At 37.4% G+C, this 23,253-nt stretch overlaps 1 protein-coding gene and 1 long non-coding RNA gene across 5 annotated transcripts in view; one reads left to right on the top strand and one right to left on the bottom strand.

The window, feature by feature from the left end:
* Window positions 1-2,789: 2,789 nt before the first annotated feature.
* The window catches only part of rsh (radish), a 96,072-nt gene continuing 75,608 nt past the window's right edge, over window positions 2,790-23,253 (bottom strand). For 3 of the 4 annotated variants that reach the window (XM_068302674.1, XM_068302672.1, XM_068302675.1), the window contains 11 exons: window positions 11,486-11,705; window positions 11,151-11,414; window positions 10,961-11,072; window positions 10,709-10,901; window positions 10,439-10,647; window positions 8,754-8,884; window positions 8,484-8,665; window positions 5,480-5,703; window positions 5,103-5,409; window positions 3,574-3,786; window positions 2,790-3,507 (listed from right to left, as the gene is read on the bottom strand). In XM_068302674.1, coding sequence (XP_068158775.1) covers window positions 2,909-3,507; window positions 3,574-3,786; window positions 5,103-5,409; window positions 5,480-5,703; window positions 8,484-8,665; window positions 8,754-8,884; window positions 10,439-10,647; window positions 10,709-10,901; window positions 10,961-11,072; window positions 11,151-11,414; window positions 11,486-11,705 — 2,654 coding nt within the window. In that variant the 3' untranslated portion in view covers window positions 2,790-2,908. The remainder of the gene's footprint in view (window positions 3,508-3,573; window positions 3,787-5,102; window positions 5,410-5,479; window positions 5,704-8,483; window positions 8,666-8,753; window positions 8,885-10,438; window positions 10,648-10,708; window positions 10,902-10,960; window positions 11,073-11,150; window positions 11,415-11,485; window positions 11,706-23,253) is intronic. The other variant, XM_068302673.1, reaches the window with a different exon arrangement.
* Window positions 15,516-15,713, top strand: LOC137587041 (uncharacterized). The gene is made up of 2 exons (XR_011033850.1): window positions 15,516-15,555; window positions 15,611-15,713. It is a non-coding gene; the product is annotated as an uncharacterized lncRNA (long non-coding RNA).

The raw sequence follows: 23,253 nt of genomic DNA on the forward strand, positions 1-23,253 counted from the left end.
GTGTTTTTTTTTTTGCTGTGAATCTCTCTCATTAGATGCACGGCACAAAAACACATAGAAATATCTGTTGTTTTAGCAAAATATACATATACACACATATATACATATATATATATATGGATCGTACAATGTACACTTAGATATACATATACATATGTATATATAGGTATATATACAGTATATTGCATTTTGTATATTGTAAATATTTGTAGGTATTTATTAAATGTTTCATTTGACGTTGATTTGTTTTTTATTTTTTAAATGGTTTGTTTGTTGTTCTGTTTTATTTTATTTATTTTGTTTTTGGTTTGTTTTTTTTTGTTTACACTTATTACATTGAAAATGGTTTTAATGTCTTGTCATTATTTAATATTAGGTAATTAATTGTTTTGTTTACACAGTGAAAACGCTTAAATTGAGGTTTTTTTTTTTTTTTTTTTTTTTGTTTTAACGCTCTTCTCTGTTTTGTTATTGTTTTTGTAGTTGTAGTTGGTTATACGTTAAATGTTAAGTCCTCTAAGCAATATAACAGTTTGTTGAACATTTAAAGTGAAACCCTTTTCGAAAATGCTGCAGTTTACAATTTTACATTTAACGATAAGAACTTTTTATGCCCTGCTAAAAATGTTTGGTTTCCTTTTGAATCCTTTTTATTTACATGTGACTCTCCTCCCTCCTTCTCTCTCTCTTCCTCTCGCTCTCTCTCTGCCTTGCGATTCGCAGGTGTAAAATGCTGTGCGAGAGAGATGACTATATTGCTGTTATCAATCTGAAAGCTTGTGTGTGAGGAAAGAGCGAGAGAGAGAGAGACAGAGCAACTTCCTTAGGTATTCCTGCTTAACTTCAAGGATATATTTGTTGGTTTTTGATTATTGTTTGAATTTTGAGTTTTCTCTTTCTCGAGATGCTACAAGTTTTTCACCACTGCCATGCTAATTTAAAGAAAATTGTCTATGGAAAACTTGTTGCATTTTTCCTGGTGAAGCTTTATGAAAATAGAACTGCAACTCAGTCAGTAAATGTGAAGGTTGTTTATGACGATGTTTTTTCTTTTTCTGCTTTTCTCTGTTACTTTTTGTACACATTTAGTTATTGTTTAACATTTTTTTTTTTTTTTTTTGGGGGTTTTTGCATTTTGTAACATTTATTTTTACATTTTTTTTTCTGTTTTTACTTTTACTTTATTACTCGGGGTTTTTTTTTTTGTTGTTTTTGAATATCTTTTTGTATAATTACACAGTTAATGGTAGGTATTATGTATGTTTGTATGTATGGTATATATGTATAGGTATATATCTGCATATATGTATGTATGTATTTTGTTTTCTTTTGTATAGCCTATCTTCAGGCGTCGTTTCACCCACTAGGCAAGCCAATGGTTTTGCTTTCCATTATGTAATTTCAAATTGTTGGTATTAATTGAACATTAAACAAAAAGAAAAGAAATTTAAAAAAAATTAACAAAAAATTATAAATATGTATATATAAATAACACAAAATAAAACTAACTAACTTTGCAGCCAATACAAACAGTTGATTTTTGGTTGCAATTGTTTATAAACATTTAAATACATTTTGGTTTTATTTTTTTGTCATATTAGTTTTTTTAGTTGTTTTATTTAACATTTTTCCTTCTCTTTGCTGTTTCATTTGTTGTGGAGCAGATTTTTGCCCATAACAGATTTTCCTTTTCATTAAATACAAAAAAAAATTATTTTTGTTTTATTATTATTTATATATTTTTTTTTTGTTAAGTCTTTGTTTTACATCAGTAAGCGTTTCTTTTTTTTGTATTTTTTTTTCTTTTTCAGTTTTTTATATGCCTTATTTTTTTTTTTTTTTTATTTTCATACTGAATGTTGTGGATATCAAAAATCGAATGCCACACAGATTCCTTAGATTCTCCTATAAACTAGTTACATACATAGGTAATACTTGGTAGAAAATCTTTGCTTTTTGTTTTTGTGTTTTGTCATATTTTGGGTTTCTTCTTGTTTTTGTTTTTGTTGGTTTCTTCTGCTTATGTCTTGCGGGGTGAATGTAAGAGTTAACAATGTCAGTTTCGATTTGGATATAGTTGGAGGTTGGTGCCTTTTTGGAATTTCGGGGGAGGGGCTCATGGGCTTATGTCATCCATCCATCATAATATATTTTCGAGCGGTGGGTTAGAGTCAAGATTCACACACATACACACACACACACATGGAGGTCAAAGGAAAGACGATCGGATATACCTAATATTTCTCAATCAGTTGGTGAATTAATTTAAACTAAATAATGGTTGAACAAATTGCGGGTTTGTTTTTCTTGTGATTCGGTGGACATTTCATTGAAGGAAGTAATAGATATAAACATGAAGAAGTATATATATATCTAATGTCCTCACACACACACACACACACACACACACACACACACTCACGTATGTACGTAGTACTCTTTTTTATGCCCGTGGTCCGTTCCTAATTCATGGTTTAGTTGATTAGTAGCGACGAGCATTACCGCTACTTCCGCTGGCACAGCCGCCATCCCCGCTACTTCCGCTTGCCCCATCGGCTGCCCAACGTTTCCGACGTGCCTCTTTGGCTGCCTGCATTTGGGCCGCCACTCGACTAGTGCTTGGTGCAGTATCAAAGCTGGCATAAAGTTCAACTTCTTCATCGGTGGCATCACGCTGCAGTTGTTGTTGCTGTTGATGTTGTTGCTGTTGCTGCTGCTGTTGTTGTTGCTGTTGTTGTTGTTGCTGCTGCTCAAGTGCAGCAGCTAATGAGGCCATTGCATATGCTCGAGCATCCACAATGCCCGTTGTACTGGCAGTGGGTGTTAGCATATCGCTTGTATCCAATTGATGGGCAATGTCAGTGGCGGCCTGCAGCTGATCCAAATCGAAACTCACATTCTTACTGTCTCATCCACCCCGATGGACCTGCACAGTAGCCTCGGCGGACTCTTGCTGTCGCAACTGCTGACGATACGCATCCAGCTCGGGCATACGATATGTACCCAAATTCACCTGCACCATGAGCGTCTCCATGATGCGTTCGTTTTTCATGGATTTGGATGGCAGAACCACAGTTAGCAGCTCACTGGGTGAGATGCGGCACAAATTTAGATCACGCGTTAAACGCTCCATAATGCATTCAAATTCGAATTGTGTATCCTTATTCGGATGGTTCTTCAATTTGGCCACCTTGTGCTGTGCCCAGGCGAGCATTGCCTCAAATTTTCGTATTTCGGGCGTCTGCAGCTCACGACACATGATCATCTGGACCATGGACTCGGACAGATTTAGAAATTCGGGGCACTTGAATAGAGCATGAGCCTTGCTTTCCACGAACGAGAGTATCATGTTGACCAGCTCGGATGCGGATGTGTAACGCCAGTAGTAGTTCTCCAGCGAGATAAGCATCGGGCAAACGACCTCGATGCGTAAAAATTGCTTGCAATGATGAAAACATGCCTGCAGCAGCTCCGGCAGATCGTAATGTTCGGCGGCACAAAGTAGTCCTGCAATCGGAATCGGAAAAAGGATTATTTCACACATGTATCACAAATGTTGAGCTATCAATTTACCGGGTATGGAGACACAGGTGAGTGGACAAGTGCCCGTGTGCAGATAATCGAGCAGCACACGAAATGTATCCGGATCGAATTCAATGATATTGAATTCCGTTTGAGCCAGCTTGGCACGATCCACCTTTTGGGCATCGGCACACACTGAGAGGCGGGGTACGGCCAATTGGTTATTGCCTGGTTTATCCTTGTCCTTGTCCTTGCTATCTCGGTCTAGAGGTTTTAGGTTTTTGGATTCGGTTTTGGTGTGTTTATTTCAGGGACAGGTAAAAGGGTTTTGTTTGCGTTTTTTGTTTGTATGTTGTTGTTGGTTTTATTTTTTTTTTTTTTTTTTTTTTGGTAATTTGGTATGCGGTTTTTGTGGTATTCCAAAAAAGCAAACCAAAAAATTATACAAAAAAAAAAAAACAAAAACAAAACAATTGAGAAAAAAATCATAAACATGGTGAATACCAAAAACCAAACCAAAAATATCATTTGAAAGAAAAATATATATATATTTATATGGACCAGAAATGAGGGATGAGAGAGATGGTGAAAAAAAAATATGTTTTTTTTTTTAGTTTCATATGTTTTATCATTAGAAAGAACGAGTTATATTTAATAGAGGATAAAAATAATTCGATAGACAGATAGATAAATAGATGGACAGATTTCGATACAGTGTGGTGAAATGAGGTGAATAATTTTTGGTGCATTAAAACCAGAATTTGCAAGGTACAAATATATTTAGGCCAATTGATTAAGAATTTAAAATGCAAAAACCATTTATTGACATTGAAAAACGATAATGAGAGAAAAATTAATAGAAAACGTCCAGAGGTATTTAAGGCAATGAATCAATTAGATACATAAGAAGAAGAAGAAGAAGTAGGAGAAGTATAAGAAAAAGATATTATGAGGAAGAAGAAGAAGAAGAAGACGAAATGCATTTGCCAAACATTTCGAACAGAAAACGGAATTTTGAATTCGAACACGAAATGAGAAGACAAAATGAACGAACAGCAACAAAACACAATCATACCACAAGGCACACACGCACACGCACACACACACACACACACACACACAGATGGAGAGGCCATTTGATTCAGTTTCAATCGGATTGTATGTATAGTATTTAGATATGTTTTTTCAATATATAGATTTACGAGAAGGTGAAGCGTGCGGCAAGTTATTGATATTAAGTAGTAGTTAGTGGTAGTAGTAGTAGTAGTAGTAGTAGTAGAAGTGACGCAGTGATCGATTAACAGTTGCAATACATTCGATTCGAGTATTAGTAGTTTTAGTGGTTGTGGTGGTGGTGAATGGTAGTAGTAGGAGTATCGCAGAAGGAGCGAAGATTACGTTTTTGCAGTAGGTACACAATACGTATTTATATATATAATTCAAAAACGCAAGTGAGAATTTTTATATATATATATATTTTTTTTTTGGTTGAGATGGAAAGACAAAAAAAAAAAAAAGAAGGAAGAAAAAGAAAGAACACGCATCGATATTGTTGCATTGCCATAAGTGAAAACTCTTACTCGAACAATCTGTGGACGATATCCATTTCTTTTTATCATCTGGATTCAATTGATTCGTATTCTTGTTGCGTATGGATCGTCCCCAGCCAGCTGTGATGGTACCCAAACGGGAGAAGGCACGCTTAACCATCGGCGATGATGGCACACTCTTTGGCCGTATGGAATCCGAATCGGGTACGGTTAAATAATTGTTACTTTTCGGTTTCTGATTCTGTGGCGAGACAAGTGATGGTGCAGGTCGAGCGAAAATCTCGGCAACTGGTATTTGCGGTGAACCGAAACCAGTTTGAATGCCATACAACATTTCCTGGAAAACAGAAAATGGAAACGTTTCATTTTGGGTTTCCTTCATCTGTTTAGATTGGAGAGATGCTTACCTGAAAGACACGACTTCGTACTCCCAGGATGGCGCGTACACCGATAAAACGTGCCTTCTGCTTGGACTGACCCACCAGGAAAACAACATCAAAGAGATGGGCATTTGTCAGGCACGATGGTTCGTCGTTTAGAAACACACGGGTGAAGTCTTTCGCCAACTGATCATAGTCCTCGAACTGATCTCGCACTGAGTCCAACAGCGGTGATGAGGGTCGCATATGGCCTATACAATTGGCAAAAGAACGTTGACAACGTTAACGAATTGAGTTTAATTAAATACCTACATATATTAACTTAAGTACATGCACTAAAATGTTGAATATGAAGAAAATCAATCATGCCAATCATCATTCGCAAAACAAATTTATAGTTTTAAGTTTATTGATGCTTTTCTCTGGTTTCGCATGAACGAAACATTTTGTTCCTAACATATGGAAAACATCGTTTACACACACACACACACATATGTATTTAAGAATAGCCTTTTTTTGTTTTGTTTTCTTCTTGTCGCCGTCCACTCCTCTTTTACCTCTTTTTCTGCTTCTTAACTGCATTGCTCTTCTTATGCATTTTGATTAAAATTTATCTAGCTAACAGGAGCATGGAAATAGAATGTAATAAAGAGAGAGAGAGAGAGAGGGGTAGCGGGGCTGATGAAAAACTTATTGCGGCATACACTTGAGGAAAAAACGTAGCCCAAAAAAGTAGGCAACATGAAATTTTCTTAGCATTTCGAAAAATGTCTTTTGCCATTTTAAAGGGGCCGCTGCTTCAAACTTCAAATTGCTTAAGAAAATGTTATAGTTCTTCTCTATGTGCACTTGGATTTATTCAAATCGATATTGAGTGCAAATATTATAAACTACATGAAATGAAATTAACTCTGGATCAGAAAGACCCCAAAGGCCCCAAAGGTCCCTCATCATCTGTTTGCCTTGCCTAGCAATAATTTGCATGATTTTAATATGCGTACTTAGTTTTCTTTGAATTGGGTTGGCAATATTAAGTCCACAGGGGGGACGACTACTTCGATTGCCAATAGTTTTCATCTATCTAGGTGTGCATGAGTGTCTCTGCGTGTGTGTGTGTAGGTGTGTGCGGGCATGTGGGTGTACCGTGTGCTCAGGGTAAGAGCATGAATAAATCAAATTAGATTTACGTTGTCTAATGCAACAAATAGCAACAAATAAATAACAAGAAATCTAAACAAATCACAACAACAACAACAACAAGAATAACAACAACAAAACCATCGGACATGGTGTGGGACAGGAGACCCACACACACACATAAAAGATTTCGCCATGACAGATAAAATAATAGAAGCATGTACAATATTTCTCCTGGTATTTTGGTTTTTTTTATTTGTACTTTTTTTTTTTTTTTTTTTAGCTGGACAACATAAGAACGAGAGACAAGAGATGTTGAATGGAGGAGACACCAAAACAGATTGTCTATGCCAAAATGTTGGGGACGGGGGGAACAATCTGGTGGCAAGATGGCAAGGTGGGACAGTGTATATGTATGTACATACGAAATGCTTAAAGCACAGACTGCACACTTCCGGCAACTACAAACACTGCCGGATGTGTTAATGGCGGAAACGGAAGTGTCGCTATATATATATGTGTGTGTGTGTGTCTCTCTCTCTCTCCCTTTTCTATCCCTGTGTGAGTGTGTGTGTGATTCATTTGGGCGGGCTGATACAGTAACCATAACCTGCAGAGCAGTGACAAACGATTAATCATATGTTAATACAAGCAGAGAAAAAAAAGAAGAACAGAAAAGAAGAATAAATATATAAAAGTTCCCAAGTCCTCAAGACTTAAGTGCTAAAAAGTACTAACTTCCAGATAATGTCTCGCCATTTAAAAACGTTTGAGTGGCAATTGAAAAATTAGTCATTAATTTTAATTTTAATGCCATACTAAATGATGGCTTTATATTTTCATACTTCATAGGTTAACCATGATAAACTTTTTCAGAAAAACTTCTGCTAAGAACTCCAGAATAATGTCAAATCTACTGACGTTGGAAATTGGTCTCCAAAAAGTAGGCAATAAAAAAATTAATTATTTGGAAACCATTAATTACTCTTGCTCTACTTAGCAGGTAGAGCACCTGCTTAACCTGTAGGTTATTTTTACCGACTGGACATTTAAAAATTTTGTTGTTTTTACAAAAGTGACTTCTTTGACTACCTTTTGCATATTTTTTGGGGGCAATTTTTCCATTATTTTACTGGAAAGTCTTTCTATTTATGTATCTCTTGGTATAAACTTTTTAATCGAATGGCGCCTCTTTGTTTGTAAGTGTAAGTGTGTTTTCAATTTGGCTTAGAACTTGAAAATATTTCAATGAGAAATTGGGGCATGGCTTTTGAAATGGAACGGGGTGGGAGAGAGAGAGAGAGAGATAGAATGGGAGGGCACATATCAAAAAGGGTAGCAGCTGCTTTGGGCAGGTGACATTAAATTGTTTCACAATCAATTGGCTGTTGGTAAGTTGTGCTTCGAGAGTGTGTGTGTGTGTGTGTGTGCGTGAGGGAAGGAAGGACTGTGTGTGCGATACACATACAATGCCTTGCACAGAGGTGCATCATGGCACAACAAGTTGTTTGTGTGAGTGACGACGTCGATTGTAGTCGTAGTTGTTGTTGTTGTCTCTCTGCTGCCTGATGAGCGTAGTTGTTGGTGTGATTGTTGTTATTATTATTACTGTTGTTGTTGTTGTTGTTATTGTAGTTATTGGTGTATTGTTGTGTATGTCTGTTGTGTATGCCTGTTGTATATGCATTTTGCTGTCCTAGGCCCAGACCCAGACCCAGACCCAGACCTAGAGCCAATATGGCTTGCGGCTCTTGGGCGTTGGCATTGGCATTGGCATTATTACAATTGCATGTGCAATAACAACAGTTGCTGTATGACGGTTCTTGGTATTGTTGTAGTTGTGTGTTGTTATCATAGACTCTGGCATGCAACATTTTGATATATTCATCCTCACCAATCGGTCGCCAGGAGCCACGTCTATATGGTTTCGGTATTTGACCAGTCTCCGCATGATTCGATAGATTCATCACCAAATCCTCCAGCATTTGTGATCGTGTACGTTCCTGCATGCGTGCAAATTTTGGTGCCGAATACGAGGCCCGTTCACCATTCACGATTTTTGTCAATAACCATTCGCTGCAATGTAAATCAGAAACAAATATCCCCATATTCAATGAGCTCAGTTTTTTTTTTTTTAGGTTTATTCGTCTTGGCCAATACTCACCGAAACATGGGACCCTTCTCAAAGACGGATTGCTCCCACAGATATGGTTTATAGGCGCCAACTTCGTCGCGTGTCACCACAGAGACTTCATAGCGCGTAGGCTTGTGCTTAATGCGTGCAGAGACGCGTACCTTTTGTTATGTGTGTGTGTGATGAATAGAGTGGAATGGAATGGAATGAATGAATGGTCAAGCGAAATTTCAATATAAAACGAACAATATTTGTTTCTCTTTCTCTTTTTTGTGTTGCTGCTCGAAATTAAAATGTCGCAATCGATTAAATTTGACAGTTTTACAATTCGATAAGATGAATAGGTAAGCATAAACAATAAGCAAATACAAAAAAAAATAAATATCAGAATGGCAACGCGAAGACCCTTGTCAATGCAAGAGAATTTTTGGTCAAATTTTGTTGTAGTTGTTCACCATTGCAAAAAAGGAAAAAGGATGTATTCAATTTGGCCACTCTTATGAATCCTCAATGGCAAATTTAAAACACTAACTTCAAAGAAGATTTCAATAACAAATTCAATCAAAATCCAACCATGCTTAGACATTAAACACTCACTTTGGATACGCCAAAGTTATTTCTAGAATTTATCTGACTTTGATAGGCCTAAAGAGAGAGAGAGAGAGAGTCATTCTCTAACCGAAAAAAGTCCAAAGAAAGAGCTTTCAAATCGGTTCAGGTTAATCTCAAATATAGGCAAAGAATAGGCCATGGTAACCTTTTTCAAATGATTTACTAAAAATTCCATACAAAAAACAGATTTTTGGCGTATCAGATTTTTCCATCTGTAAAAGGAACGTTGAAAGCTATTTATGATTTATCTGCACCTGAATGCAATTACAAACAAGTTACTGAATAAATTGTTTAAATTGTCGCTATAAAGTTGTGACCACCACTGTATATAGAACTTTAAAGTTTGGCAAAGAAACATCATTGTTCCTTTTTGGAATTAAACTTGATTATATATTTTGTTATAGTAGAACTTTATCTGGCTGTCCGGGCGTGTATATATAGTGTATATATATAGCAAGACCACACAAGTTGAGACATCTTTATAGAGTCTTGTCTTATCTCAAACTACTATATCATATAGTTTTTCGTAGGAAAAATCGCATGAAAACAAGGACTCTCAGCAATAACTTCCATATTATACAAACAACTATCCAGAACTGTATTATTTGTTAGTTTGAGTTACTAAAATATTTGCCAAACTTGATCATATTGGGATGACTATCAAAGGTGAATTCAATTTTAGATCATTTATTTTTCAATAGTTAATATTAATGTATTAACTCATGGTTTTCTTTTTGTTTTTGTTTAGTTTTATATAAGATTCGCATTGCGTTTAAGTAGTTAAAGGTGAGTAAAATAAATTTTAGAAATACACGACATTTATGATGGCAAGACGATAGAATTTTGGCCAACACGAACAACAGTTTTATGGCCTCTTTTATTGGCTAAAAGGTGCGCATGTCACTTTATTTTTTTTTTTGTGGCAAAATCATAAAATTCTGCTAGTTATTTATACTAAAAACAAAAATGTCTTCGTTAAAGCTTTAATTTAACTCAATAGAAATAAAGTTTTCGTTGTATTGAAAGTAAGAATAAAGGTCAATCTATGAATAATAATTGTTGATGGTTTTTGGACTTAAGCTTGATTTGCATTGTTTACTTACCAATATGAAAGTGTGCAGAAAATGGCTTTTAATGCAGGCGGGACTAAAACGTGTATTGTCGGCTTCAAGAAAGACAACACAGACAATATCATTGCCAATATGACGTTTTCTTTGCAATTTCTGTGGATCGTGCTTCTCGTATGGCAGCAATGTGGATACATGGAACATTATCTCAATATTGCGCCAATTTGTATAAACGGAGAAGAGACCTTTTTTGGAGAGTGATAATGAGTACCTAATGCGAGGAGGAATGGTCAAGAAACAACTTACCTGTAAGGTCATGTACCGTATCAAGGCCACCTTTGTATTTATCAAAGCCCCGCAGGCGGACACGATCGCCCAGTAGGGTGAGGAACTCATCGAAGAGTGGTGAATTTTCATTATTGTCCAAAATTTGCTCTTCAGTGTATTGATCCTCTTTGACAAATATGACGCCAACTTTTAATTCTGATTTTATAAAAACCTACAGAATGAAATTCTCTCTTTAGAAAGTTGAATCCTTAGTTAGATGTTTTAGCTAACCTGATCTAATTTTAATAACTCCTCCGGCGTATCGGGTAATTGTCCTAATGTTAATGGTGGATTTAAATTAACTTCTTTACCTAAAGATCTAACTACCTCCTCGCGATTGTATCTAGATAAAATAGATGTCACGTCCATTTAGCATTATTGAATGATTGAATGACGGATGATTGATTGGGTTATTTATTACCTATCGGCAAAAACACAGGACGCCGGTATCAGTCCATGAACTGTATATGAACCAGCTCGTACTAGTATACGAAACTGATCGCGCCCATTGAGCGTCTCCTGTTTAATGGATAATATAACTGGACCCAGATCCTCATCACTCGTGAAATAATTCCAATGCTCGGTGCCATAGAAATATTTCTCATATGTCTCCTGCTCCACAGAGATGAGTTCGAAGGCGCCTTGTTGATCCCATTGCTCCTCAATGGTTGTCTTTTTACGCGGACTGTTCAATTGAAGGTTGTAAGGCCGATGTAATGTTAGCAATATTTTGGGGTATATTCGTTTTGGAATTACCTTGGTGTGGCTTCCGAATCCTCATCATCTTCATACAGATCACTACACTCACGCTCCAAATAGGCATCACTGGCACTGCCCGCCCGTATATCCTCGTGCTCGGAATCGCTTTCATCCCAAATTGTGTGCGGTGTTGGCATTGTTATTTTCTGTCGTGAACATTCAATCCAATAGCCCGGTGTGGGCATTAAATTGTGTGGATATTCCTCGCAGAATTCATCTGGAAATTCAATGAATACAAAAGTCATTCAATGCTATTCAAGTTAACAAAGAAGAAATAAGCGAATTGCAATTGCAAACTGATTGCATTCAAATTCGAATGGGAGCGAATAAATTAAAGATTTTTGTTTGCTCCTTTTACTCTGTTTCTCTTTGCCTTTCTTTTATTCGTTCATTAGGAAGGTATTTAAATATATGTATATATTTTAATGTATGTATCTTAATTAAGCACCTTCTTTTTTTTTAATTTTTTGTTCAAAAGCTTTGGAAAATTGTTCGCTTTTACTTAGTTTTAAGGATATATCCTTTGTATTCAAGAGTTTATAATTTCCTAGTTAAAGTTTGGCTTTGTCCCTTCTAATGCCAAGAGGATTTAAGCCAACAATTAATAATTAAATCTTTTTCATTGAGACAGCAATTAATGTAGGAGCAAGAGAGAGTGCTAAGCAAGTTGTAGAATTATTAACAAGGTCAAGTAGTGATTTGTTGTTGGCAATTGTGACGTCCAATTACGCCATTAAATGGCAATACAAACCGCCAAATGGAATACGCAGATGCTGCTTCTAAATGAAATAGATTTTGTGAACAGTGGGAATTAAGAGATTAACTCATAACTCACTATTACCCCCAATATATATGTCTGTATGTATGTATATGTGTGACCCCCATTGCCATGTCTTAGTCAGGGGTCGACCTGGGTTCGGGTTTAGTTGGGGTCGCGTCACAAAAGTCAAAAGTGCGAAATTCATCAGAACTTTTTCATCCTTATTTCAGCGACGTATCGCTGCGCATCGAATCTTCATCTTATGGCATCTTTCGTTCCATTCGTTTGCCTCTTTTTGATCAACTGAAACAGTTAAACTGTCATAAACTGGCTCTACTACTTTATCTTTTGCAAAAGTTTTCCGTTTCAACTTTTTAGCAGCTTGTGGTTTTCCCATTTCACCATTTTCCATTCCAAAGTTTTGTCCTTTAGAGAATGGCGGGAGTGAATGGGGTCGGGTTGGGTTGGGTTGGGCGGTGAGGGGTAAAGAAACTGAGGCCGCGCGCCATTTTCTTCCATCCACCAGCGACAAAAAGCACACAAAAAGTATAAACAAAATAATTTAGTGCAATTCAATTAAAATGCAAATACCGTGAACGAAAGCAACGCAATGCTCGGTCTATCTACCAGCTGCGAGTCATAAACTAAATATGAAGGAAGTAATATTGGAAGGAAGAAAGGACTACCAAAAGATTCTCCCCGATTGGGGCTGATGATGATGACGATGATGAAGATGATGATTGGCTTTCATTTTGCCATTTCGGGGTTGGGGTTGACATGTGAGCAAAAACTTTTCGCTTCTTGCTCATAAAATTCTCTAGTCGTGTCTGTGTATTCTGGTCCCTTGGAAACTATGCTTCAGCTACATATGATCTAATTAAGCAGCAGCTCACCGTTTTTCATTGAATTGTGTATTTGTGTGAGTTTGTGTACACACGTGTGTGTGTGTGTGTTGTTTTTATGTGGGTTATGCTGCAAAACAACTAACGGCAGCAGCAGCAACACCACCACCACCACCAACAACAATAACTACAACAACTGAGACCAGCTGCTGCTGCATGAGGGGCAGACACAGGTCATAAAATGTTGCTGAACATCAACACCCATACCAATGTTTTCTACTTCTACTTCTATTGGCCCACCGAAAAATATTCAAATTTGAATAACTCGCAGCGTGCGCGCCGCTAAGTAGGCTATGAAATTGTTTTGTATCTTGCGGTCATGTTGTTGTGTATATGTATGTATGTATGTGTTTGTGTATCCATGCATTGTGTTGGCCAGATGCTCTTTTTGGCATAACTAACTGACTAACATTAAGTTTAGAGATTTTCCATTTGAAATTGAAAACTTTCCTCCCCTCCCCCATCCGCTCTTAGAGTTGGCCAAATGTTCAAATTGTGTGGTTGGTTTCTGAAATTAATTAGTGTATGCAGACTTCGGTTTAGTACTTTACGTACGTTGATTCTACAATTTGGCAGCTTCATTTTACCTCTGCATTATAACCATCATGCGGTTCTATTTTAGCTGTTTGGTGTACAATATATATATACTCATAAGTATGTAAATGTATGTGTGCGTTTTATGTCTTTTTTGTCTAACTTTGGTCAGATTTCTGTTTGTTGTTTGTGCTTTTCTTTGTTTCTGTTTCTGTTTCTGGTTTTTGTTTTGCATTGCGTATGTAAGGCCTGCGGATATTGCAATATATTTCAGTTTTAAGACCAGTTGAGCCGCATTTAGCCATTTTCAGAGCAAATTGGATTTAGACAACGCACTCGCATCCACACATTTCAATGTTGAAATTCAGTTTTGCCAGAAAACATATCTTGTCTATGTAGTGGCAAATTAATGGCAAATAGGTTACTTTACACCCCAGGGCAGAAAAACAAAGAGAGAAAAATGCTTAGCCATAACCAGGTCGAGTCGATTATTTGGATTCAAATTTAGGACCTGCTCTTGCTTCCGATGAAAAGCAATGGCAAAATTTTATCAAAATTACAGTTTTTAAATGTTTTTCTTATATTAATCTGTAATATATTAAGAACAATTCCAAGTATTATTGAATAATTGCGTTTTAACCATTCATTACCAAGAATTATTCTTAGCAGGCAGTCGAAATGGAGTTGAATGTTTCCAATTGGAATGGTTTTGCCACTTTAAAACCATTCACAAATCAAACCTGAGTCATTTTTGTCAAAATTTGAATTGAAATAGAAATTATATGTACACCTAATTATGAAGCTCGGCAAACCTGTAAGCTGTTATAGTAGGCGAAACTAAAAGGTTTCAAAGTTAAACGATTTAAATTTTAATCGAAATTAAGAATCCGATCGAATCGATTCGGAAATGAAAATGTCAGGTTGCCTAAAACTAAACAAAGTAGTCCGTGATATGTAACGATATTCAACACATTCACTGGAATTTTGAGCACGAACATAAACAAACTCTCTCTCTCTCTCTCTGCTACACACATACACCCACACATACACAAACACACACAAATAAATACACAGGATACACACACTTTCAAACATACTAAAAAATTATGAGTAGTCCAAGCAAAGTAAAGTTGCCTAGAAGATTTGTCCATCATCCGTGCAATTTCTTTGGCTGGTATTTGCTTTACGACTCTGTACGCCATAGCCTATGCAAGAAATCCGATTTGTTAATTGTTCTGGCCCATTTTGTGATCACCAAGCAATACAATTTTCGTATTGTGAATGCGGACACCGAGACAATCGAGGGACAGGAGGATCCGGCAGCTCTAGGAGAATTGGCTAACGACAACCGGAGTAAATTATTGCCAGAGAATTGGAATCAAGATGCCCAGAAATATGCCCTGCATTACATGGATGACGCCAATCAGCGGTATGTGCTATTGGCCAAACTGACACGCAACGATTTGGTTATTAATCTGCAGAATTCGACAAGCAAACGTATGTCGATCACGTGTCTGCAACCAAAAACACTTGTCTGTTGCTTGGGTATGCCCTCTTTAAGCCATTCAATACCCGAGGCCAAAAACATTGTAATGCAATTGCGTAGAGATCTCGTCGATCCGGTTGTCCATGGCTCACGAATATCAAATCCAATCCCAAATCCAAGTCAACACCAATCGATGGGCGAAGACGACAAGGAAAATGAAAACGAAAACAAATCTGAGTGCCTCTATTCGTTGCGGGAAAGCGATAGCGATGCTGAACCACAGCCAAGCAAATCGAACACCACAATTTCAGTTTATAAGAGCCTTAAGTCTGCAACAAGTCTGGACTCCGTTTAGTTAACCACATTCATTATCCATCACAATAAGGTAGCAATATAATAGATTAAACCAATTCAATCAAAGCATTTCATTTCATTCTAAGGTCCGGCTAACCTTTACATCAATGTGAAATTGACTGGACAAGATCAATGTTCGGATTAATTGTGGTCCATTAATCAATCAATTATATAATTTCCACATAAGTACTTGCACTTGTTTTTATTTTTAATCTTAATTAGGCGGCTTTCAATTAAACAATGCATACACAAAAGCGAAACGAAATCAAGAATGATGGCGGATGAGAAATTGCTGAAGAGGTAATCCGTGTTGGTTCGTGACTTATTGCATTTCTGCACAGTCATTCGGTCAGTCAGTCAGTCAGCCAGTCAGTCAGTTGGTCACTTCAACCGCAATTCATTTGTTGTGTCCTTTCAGTTTGTGCGTCAGCCAAAAGGGATTTCCGCTTACAAAATAAATCCCAGTCCTTTTTCTCGATTTTGACCATGGCCATGGCATTCGCTCAAACAGGCTGCTATTGCCGTTTCTTCTTCTTCTGCTGCTGCTGTTGGTGACGTTGGCGGTTTGACAATTTATCAGCAGCACAGCAACTAACAATAGAGACAATGCACTTTTGCTTAGTCGCATGACTGTGCAAAAAAAAAAAAAAAAAAGAAGAAAGAAACGCACAGCGAAAAAAAAGAAAACGTGAGAAAGACTTTTTTTTTCTTGCCTTACCCAACTCATCTGTTTGCGCTTTGCTTTTTCCCCCCTTTCTATGTTTTTTTTATGTTTTATGTTTCGACGCGCCATGAAATCCATTAGCGTGTTATGCCAAGTGAGTTGGCCCTAATGGCGAATCCTTCAAGGATCACGCAACATTGCATTAGCATAAAGTGACAGCACACAACAGCACGAACCTTCTGACATGTCAAAATGATATGAAACATTCCAATGTATCACAATGGACCATTGGGATGAATGTTGCAGCAACATCATAAATATTAAGTGCTAACTGAATTATGATACCAACTCAATGTCGAAAATCGACAATTTGCCATTTCTCAATGACTCATATAAAAATTAATAACTTTGATGATAAAGTGCGATCAAAAGTTTAAAGTGAGATTTTTAACTGAATTTTTGAGAGTCCAAATAGCAACTGAAGCTCTTAGCAATAGTTGTTTAGAGTTGTAAAGTAAAGGTATACTTCGTTTAACAACACTGTCAACTCTCTGTCTTCGGCTCTGATTAACGGTCGATTGGTCCATTAGATACCAAAGAGACTTTGTTTTAAAATAAATCTAGGTCATTTATTTCATTTCCATTCGTTTCTGACTTTTTCTTGCTGACCTTTGAAAACACCTTTCCAACACTGATTAGCATCTCTAGCTAACTTAAGAACACTCTTTGTGTGTGTGTGCGTTTCCTGATTTAATTCAATTTAGATTTGACGTGATGCCACTTGAGTGAATTACATTGCAATCCTCAAAACGTAACCGAATACATGCTGTTTAATTGACAATGTCATGAAAATCCATTTCCACTTATTCCAAAAAAGCCAAGAAAAACCAAAGGAATGGGAATTTTCCCAATTGCCCAGGCATCAAATTTCCTTAGATTTTTCTTAGCTTGCTTTTTCATCCTTCACAACACATTAGAGACATTTGCTTTTGTTGTTCTTTTTTATCTTTCCATTTGAATTTGTTTTTTTTTTTTGTCTTTCTTTCGTTTCTTGTCTTTCTTTTTTGTTGTTGTGGCACTTTAGAAATTTGTTGTTGCTGCTTTGTTTTTTTTTTTTTTCGATGGTGGAGTGGGGGTAAAATGAAGTTTTCTTTGGGATGGGGGGAGGTTGGGGTATTGGTACGTTGTGATTTTGATGGCATTTTCTTGACTGTTTGCTTTTGTATTAACCTTCTTGTCGATGGATGGATGGATGGATGGATGGATGGCTGAATGACTGAATGGCTGGATCCTGTTGCCTAAATGGAGGACACTTTGGGGTGTCATTAACGATGTCAATGCCATTGCCGTCCAACAAGACGACACCAATAAGGTCAGCAAGTAAACATTTTAGACAAACAATATGCCAAGTGGGCAACGATGCCATTTAAATTGCCACTGAGTTCTCTACTCCCTTATTATTATTATTATTTTTCTCTGTTTGCTTAAAGCGTTATTCGAATTGGCATGGGCAATTGATTGGATTCGATTTGATTCAATTGGATTGGATTGCGTATTAATTGTTGTCAAGCATTACTAAGATTTTCATAGACCGCCCGCTATTCAAACATTCTCTAAACATTCGCGGTGTGTCTCTTGGGTCGTTCTGCCATTTGCAGAAACTTGGCTTTGACTTTAGATCTGGCTTTGTTTGGCTGCCATCAGTGTTAACGCTTACGCTTGCCCCCCAAAAGGTGAGAGCACAAAAGAAAAACGCCAGCGATAACAAAAACAGAAGCCTCCAGAAGCCTGCATCTGATGTGAATGCAAAGGCAAAAGCACAAATTAAATTCCACAACTCAAACAAACAATTAAAGTAGTAGCTACATGAAAGTTGACCAAAAGCAAAAAAGAAATCAATTCATCTTGTCTTTTCAATTCAAAGAACAATTTCACAATAAGTAGAAAATTAAAAGTAAATGGCTCGGATATTTAAAAACAAGTTCAGTAACAAAGATCTCCTGGTGTTGTTTAGTTCTCAAGTTGTAAAGAAATTACAGAGCTAAATTAAATTGATGGGCAATCAAAGGATTGCATTCACCTGATGGCCCACCTGATGTGTTGGCAAGTAAAACAGGCAGATGCTTTTGCTAATGCCCGCCCTGTGCGAAAACGTGTTGGAAGTGAGTGTTATATATATTTTGTTTTTGGTTTGTTTTTTTCTTTGATTGTGTGCGTGAGAGTAAGTGAGTGTGTTTTTCGTATGTCTTTGGCATTACGAGTGTATCAGTTGGCATCACTTTCACTTGCACTACTTTTTCACTTGCACTTGGATCCGAATTCAATTTTCGATTCGAGATTTGATTCACTTTCGTTTGTTTTTGTTTGTCTTGTTTTTTTTGTTCGCTGAACTCAATGCCACGCACACACTCACTGTAAGAAGTAACACCAAGCTGTGAGGCAAAAGGCAACGCTTTGATTGTTACAATTTACAGCGAGCGGATCGGGCCGTTTAATGTATAACGCGGCGTATGCGCAATTATTTTGCTTTACTTGTCTGATTTACATTTTTTGTTGTTGCTGTTGTTGCTGTTGTGGTTGTGGTTGTTGTCTGTATTGTATATTGCTTGTTGTGTGCTGTTGTTGTTGTTGTTGTTGTGGTTTGTTTGTATATAAGCCATTGTCTAAATGTAATAAAGCTCTGTATTAAAGAGTGAAAAATCCACCCCCCCCCAAAAAATTTAAATGCAACGAATGGCCACAGATTTCTTTACTCAAGGGAACTATACATAGATGATAGTTGATTCCGGATATACCCAGTTTGATCAGGCATTAAGCCACCAACTTATAGAGTCCTTTTTTTGTGCTCTCCATTTCTTCTTCTTTACATTTTTAATGATAAAAATCAGTGCAGAAGGCACAAGGAGCGACGAGAAGTTGAGCAAAAAAGACCGCGTAAGCACGAAATTTCTTTATTATTAATTTAAAAACGGTTAAAAATACATACAGAGAGTGCAAAGTGTAAGGGTGAGAGTCGCGGGGGGGCGAACTGGTTTCGCGTGGGTTTTTGGACAGGAGCCAAGAAATTAAAATTCATTAAAGCGCAAATATCAAATAACAGAAAACGGATAAGAAATTAGGGGCAAAAAAAAAAAAAAAACAACTTTCAGGCAAGTTTTTTCCCCATTTTTTTTTTTTTGTTTGTTGCCTTTCTTGCCGCGTGCCAACGACAGCGGGCACAACTGGACCTAACAAGGGGTTACCTGAAGATGGGAGCGGCGATAAGGCCATGGCGTATACCCCTGACGACGACGACGACTGCGACTTCACCCTCCCCCTACACCTTACCTAGCTTCAGCCAGACCAGCCACAAAGAGATAATGGCAGTAAAATGGACATGGTGACTGAAATGGGGTCACCATCATGGGTTGGGGCGACTACTACACAGAGCAATGAATGAGAAGGGCATGGCAACAAATACACTCTTACATAAACCATATTCTCCCCCCCACCCCTTTCTAGCTGGCTTGTGTCCGTTATCCGCACCGGTCTTCGGTCGGCCACCGACATGCATTTGCATAAAAGTCAGCTAATTTTTCGGTGCTGTTGTGCTGTTTGCGTTTAATCAAAATGACGATGAAGATGAGACTACGGCGAGACTGAAGCATACCAGAGAGCAAGAGAGATAGAGCATTTCATTCGCATGAGAAGAGATTTCTGACCAAGGACCAGATTGGACCAGTTAATAAAAACCCCGAGTCAACAGTGGGCAAACAAAAAGTGAGGGCAAAACGATTCAAATTTGTTTGGTGTTGCAAATTACGGGAAAAAGTTTGACATGTCAGCAAACTGAATGAAGGACAGGAGTATTAAAAAATTTCAAAAAGGTTAACTATTAAAAGTCCAAATAAAGATGGCAAATGCTTTTACTTTTCAGCAACTAAATTTTTGCTAAATTTTTGTTAGTTATGATCATTACCAACACTGGTAAGTCTCTCAAACACATCTATAACAATTTCATGCAAAGATTCTCTCTCTATATCTAATCTACTCATCCCAACTACACAAAATGTCATAATTGTAATGGAAAATTTGTGTTAGAGACAAAATGATTTCGATGTATGCAAATCAAATTGAAAAGAAAAAACGAGTTAACTGTCAATAAACATTTCAAATTGACAATTGAAGGCTCTTTAAACGTTGTTCCATCAATCATAACTAGACAATCTTTGTTTTGAATCTCACGATTAACTTAAAATGCAGAGAGAGAGAGAGAGAGAGAAAAATTGGAGAACTGGGGTCGGCAACATCCACACGTACACGACAATGGCAAGTGGATGCCAAAGTGGAATAGCAGTGCCCACAGTACACAAAGATGAAGAGGAATAAGCAAAATTGGAAATTCATGTTGACAAGTGGAGTTTGGTGTTGCTGTCGCTGCTGGCATTATGTACATACGTGATGAAAATTTCAATTCATTTTTTCTCCTTTTTTTTTTTTTTTTTTCCTGTGGAATATATTTTTGTTGTGTTGCTTGTTTTTCTTCATATTTTTTTTTTAAGTTTGAAGGAAAATGTGAAAATGTGTGTCGGCTGCAATGTGAAAGAGTGAATTGTGTATATAAATCTTGGCTAAATATGACACATTAAGCAAATCCAATATACAAACAGACAGAGAGACAGGGAGACAGAGAGACATGGCATTTACACATAAACGCTCGATTAAGCAGATTATTGAAATATTTGCTTTATTGTTTTGGCCTTGGTTTTGCCAAAACCGAAAGGAACAAACGAATGCGTAATCAGTAATTAAGGTTTATGGCCTTTAAAATGTGTTGGCATTTTTATGGCCAAGACGGCTGGTTTGCGTATCATCATTTGTTTTAAAGTCATTCGGCTAGCCGTGCACTTTTGTTAATCAAGTTGCAAATTGGCCAATAAACCGCAAAGAGCCGGCAGGACACGTACTCAAAAGCCATTGCCGAGCAATTTTGCGGTTGGCCAGGGTCCAAAATGCAAAACGATGTAGCCAACCCACACACACACACATACATACATAGTTCACCTCTAATAGGCAACCGATGATGATGATGATGATGCTACTGCTACCGCTGCTGCTCTTGGGTTGCAACCCACTACTATTATCACTACTCTCCACCACATCCACTTCGGCCACTGTCAATACATTTAGCGAGTGACGACAACCAGAGCAAGAGCCCTATGGAGGAAGGGTACATATAATGCAGAGTAAAGTGCATTGGCCATTATTTGGTTTCCCCAGTTGGCATACATAGTGAATTGACTCGTCCTTATTTCACCAATGCGATATACCTACATACATACATAGATGCAGATTGAGCATTGGAGAAATTGGAACAGAGATGATTTCTGGTGATGCAGGACAGATGGAACGGAACGAAAACCGGAACTCGGTAATTCAATCTAATGAGGAATAATGGAAGATTAATGATCGCCTAGAAACATTTGGAAATGAACAATGGAAATAAAACACCACATAAATTATTCATTTGATGTGTAACTTGAAAATTTTAGCATTGAAATGAAAAAAAAATCTTTGTATTTTGAAACCAAAAAAAAAAAAGGAGGAAATTTCAACTCTCTTTTTACTCCGATGTCATTACATATGATGTAACTGAAGCTCAATCTACATATGTACATACATACATATGTATGAATGACATCCACACACATACACACATATGTATGACCCTCACTCTTTCCTTCTCTTTGTGGGCAATTTTAAAGACTTTTTGGAAAAAAAAAAAGCTTTGTGTGTTTGTGGCAGGTTGATTTTTTTTTCCTATGCGACACAGTTGCGATTTATGTCAGGTGAACACACAAGCCAGGTAGGGGGAATAAAGAGAGAGAAAGAGAGAGAGAGAGCGCAAAACGAGAGAAAAAAAAATTGGTTGCCCCTGACAATGGCAAGTTGAACATGAGTAGACAACAGGAGAACATGGTGGACGACGAATGGTGATAGAGCAGAGTCCTTGACTCTGAAAAGGGGGGGCGGCGAGGGACAGCAGCATCATATAATCACTTTGCAACATAATGCCCTGCGTGTGTTGTTATTTTTTTCTTTCTATTTTTTGGTTTTATGTGTTCCGAGTGGATTCTTATTTTTTTTTTTTTTCGTTTTCTTTATTTTCTTCCTGCTTTGCCAGCAATATTTTTTCCCAACTTGAGTTTTGTTCTCCAAGCCATAATTTCGTCTAGCTGACAGAAGACATTTTTTTTTTTTTTTTTTTTGCATTTTTTTATATATATACCATTGGCCCTTAGAAAACGATGTCACCAAATGGTGGGTAGGTAGGGCAAGTATTTGTCCTGGCAGCTGTCGCGGTTTTCTGCTTGTTGCCGTCTTCTTGTAAATGAAGTGCTAAATTATGCTAAATGTGCGCACGAAATGTGATTTGAGAGCAGATCACGTCGGGGTCACCAGCCAGTTAGATGCTGGTTTATTTATTTGTGGTATCGACCTCGACCTCTTGTCAAAGGGGTTAACGTCGTTAATTCTCTATTGCATTTTTTAAGCACGCTTTCAAGTTAGTTTTTTTTTTTTGGGGAACTTGAGAGAAATAGATAGAGTGATAGAGGGATAGGGACCGAGAGAGAGAGAGAGAGAGAGCAAGTGAGAGAGAGATGTCCCTATGAAAATAAATTACTTTCAAACGAATAGACTTGCGGGCTTATTGAATGCTGTGAACAAATTTTGCTTGCGTCATTGCTTCAATAACAACAATAACAACAACAACAACAATGACAGCAATGAGCAACAGATTTATGATTTCTCTAGGAACGACATTCAACCACACCCGAAACGCCTCCCCTCCCAAATGGTCCGTTTCCCATTTCCATTCCATGCCACATTCCATTTTCATTGTTCGCAGTTGAGCAACGCCTGATGATATGCGAGAAATTGTGTGTGTGTGGGCAATGGGAGGGTGCTCCTGCCGAACAGCCAAAAAGTACGCAAAACGGTAACGGGACAAGCGTTAAAACAAAAATCTCTACATTAAGAAGGTGTCAAGGCGTCGATATTAATAATACCCTCTATCACTTAACC

This window comes from Drosophila tropicalis, unplaced genomic scaffold (assembly GCF_018151085.1).
Source record: "Drosophila tropicalis isolate 14030-0801.00 unplaced genomic scaffold, ASM1815108v1 contig_158, whole genome shotgun sequence".
Classification (NCBI taxonomy): Eukaryota; Metazoa; Arthropoda; class Insecta; order Diptera; family Drosophilidae; genus Drosophila; species Drosophila tropicalis.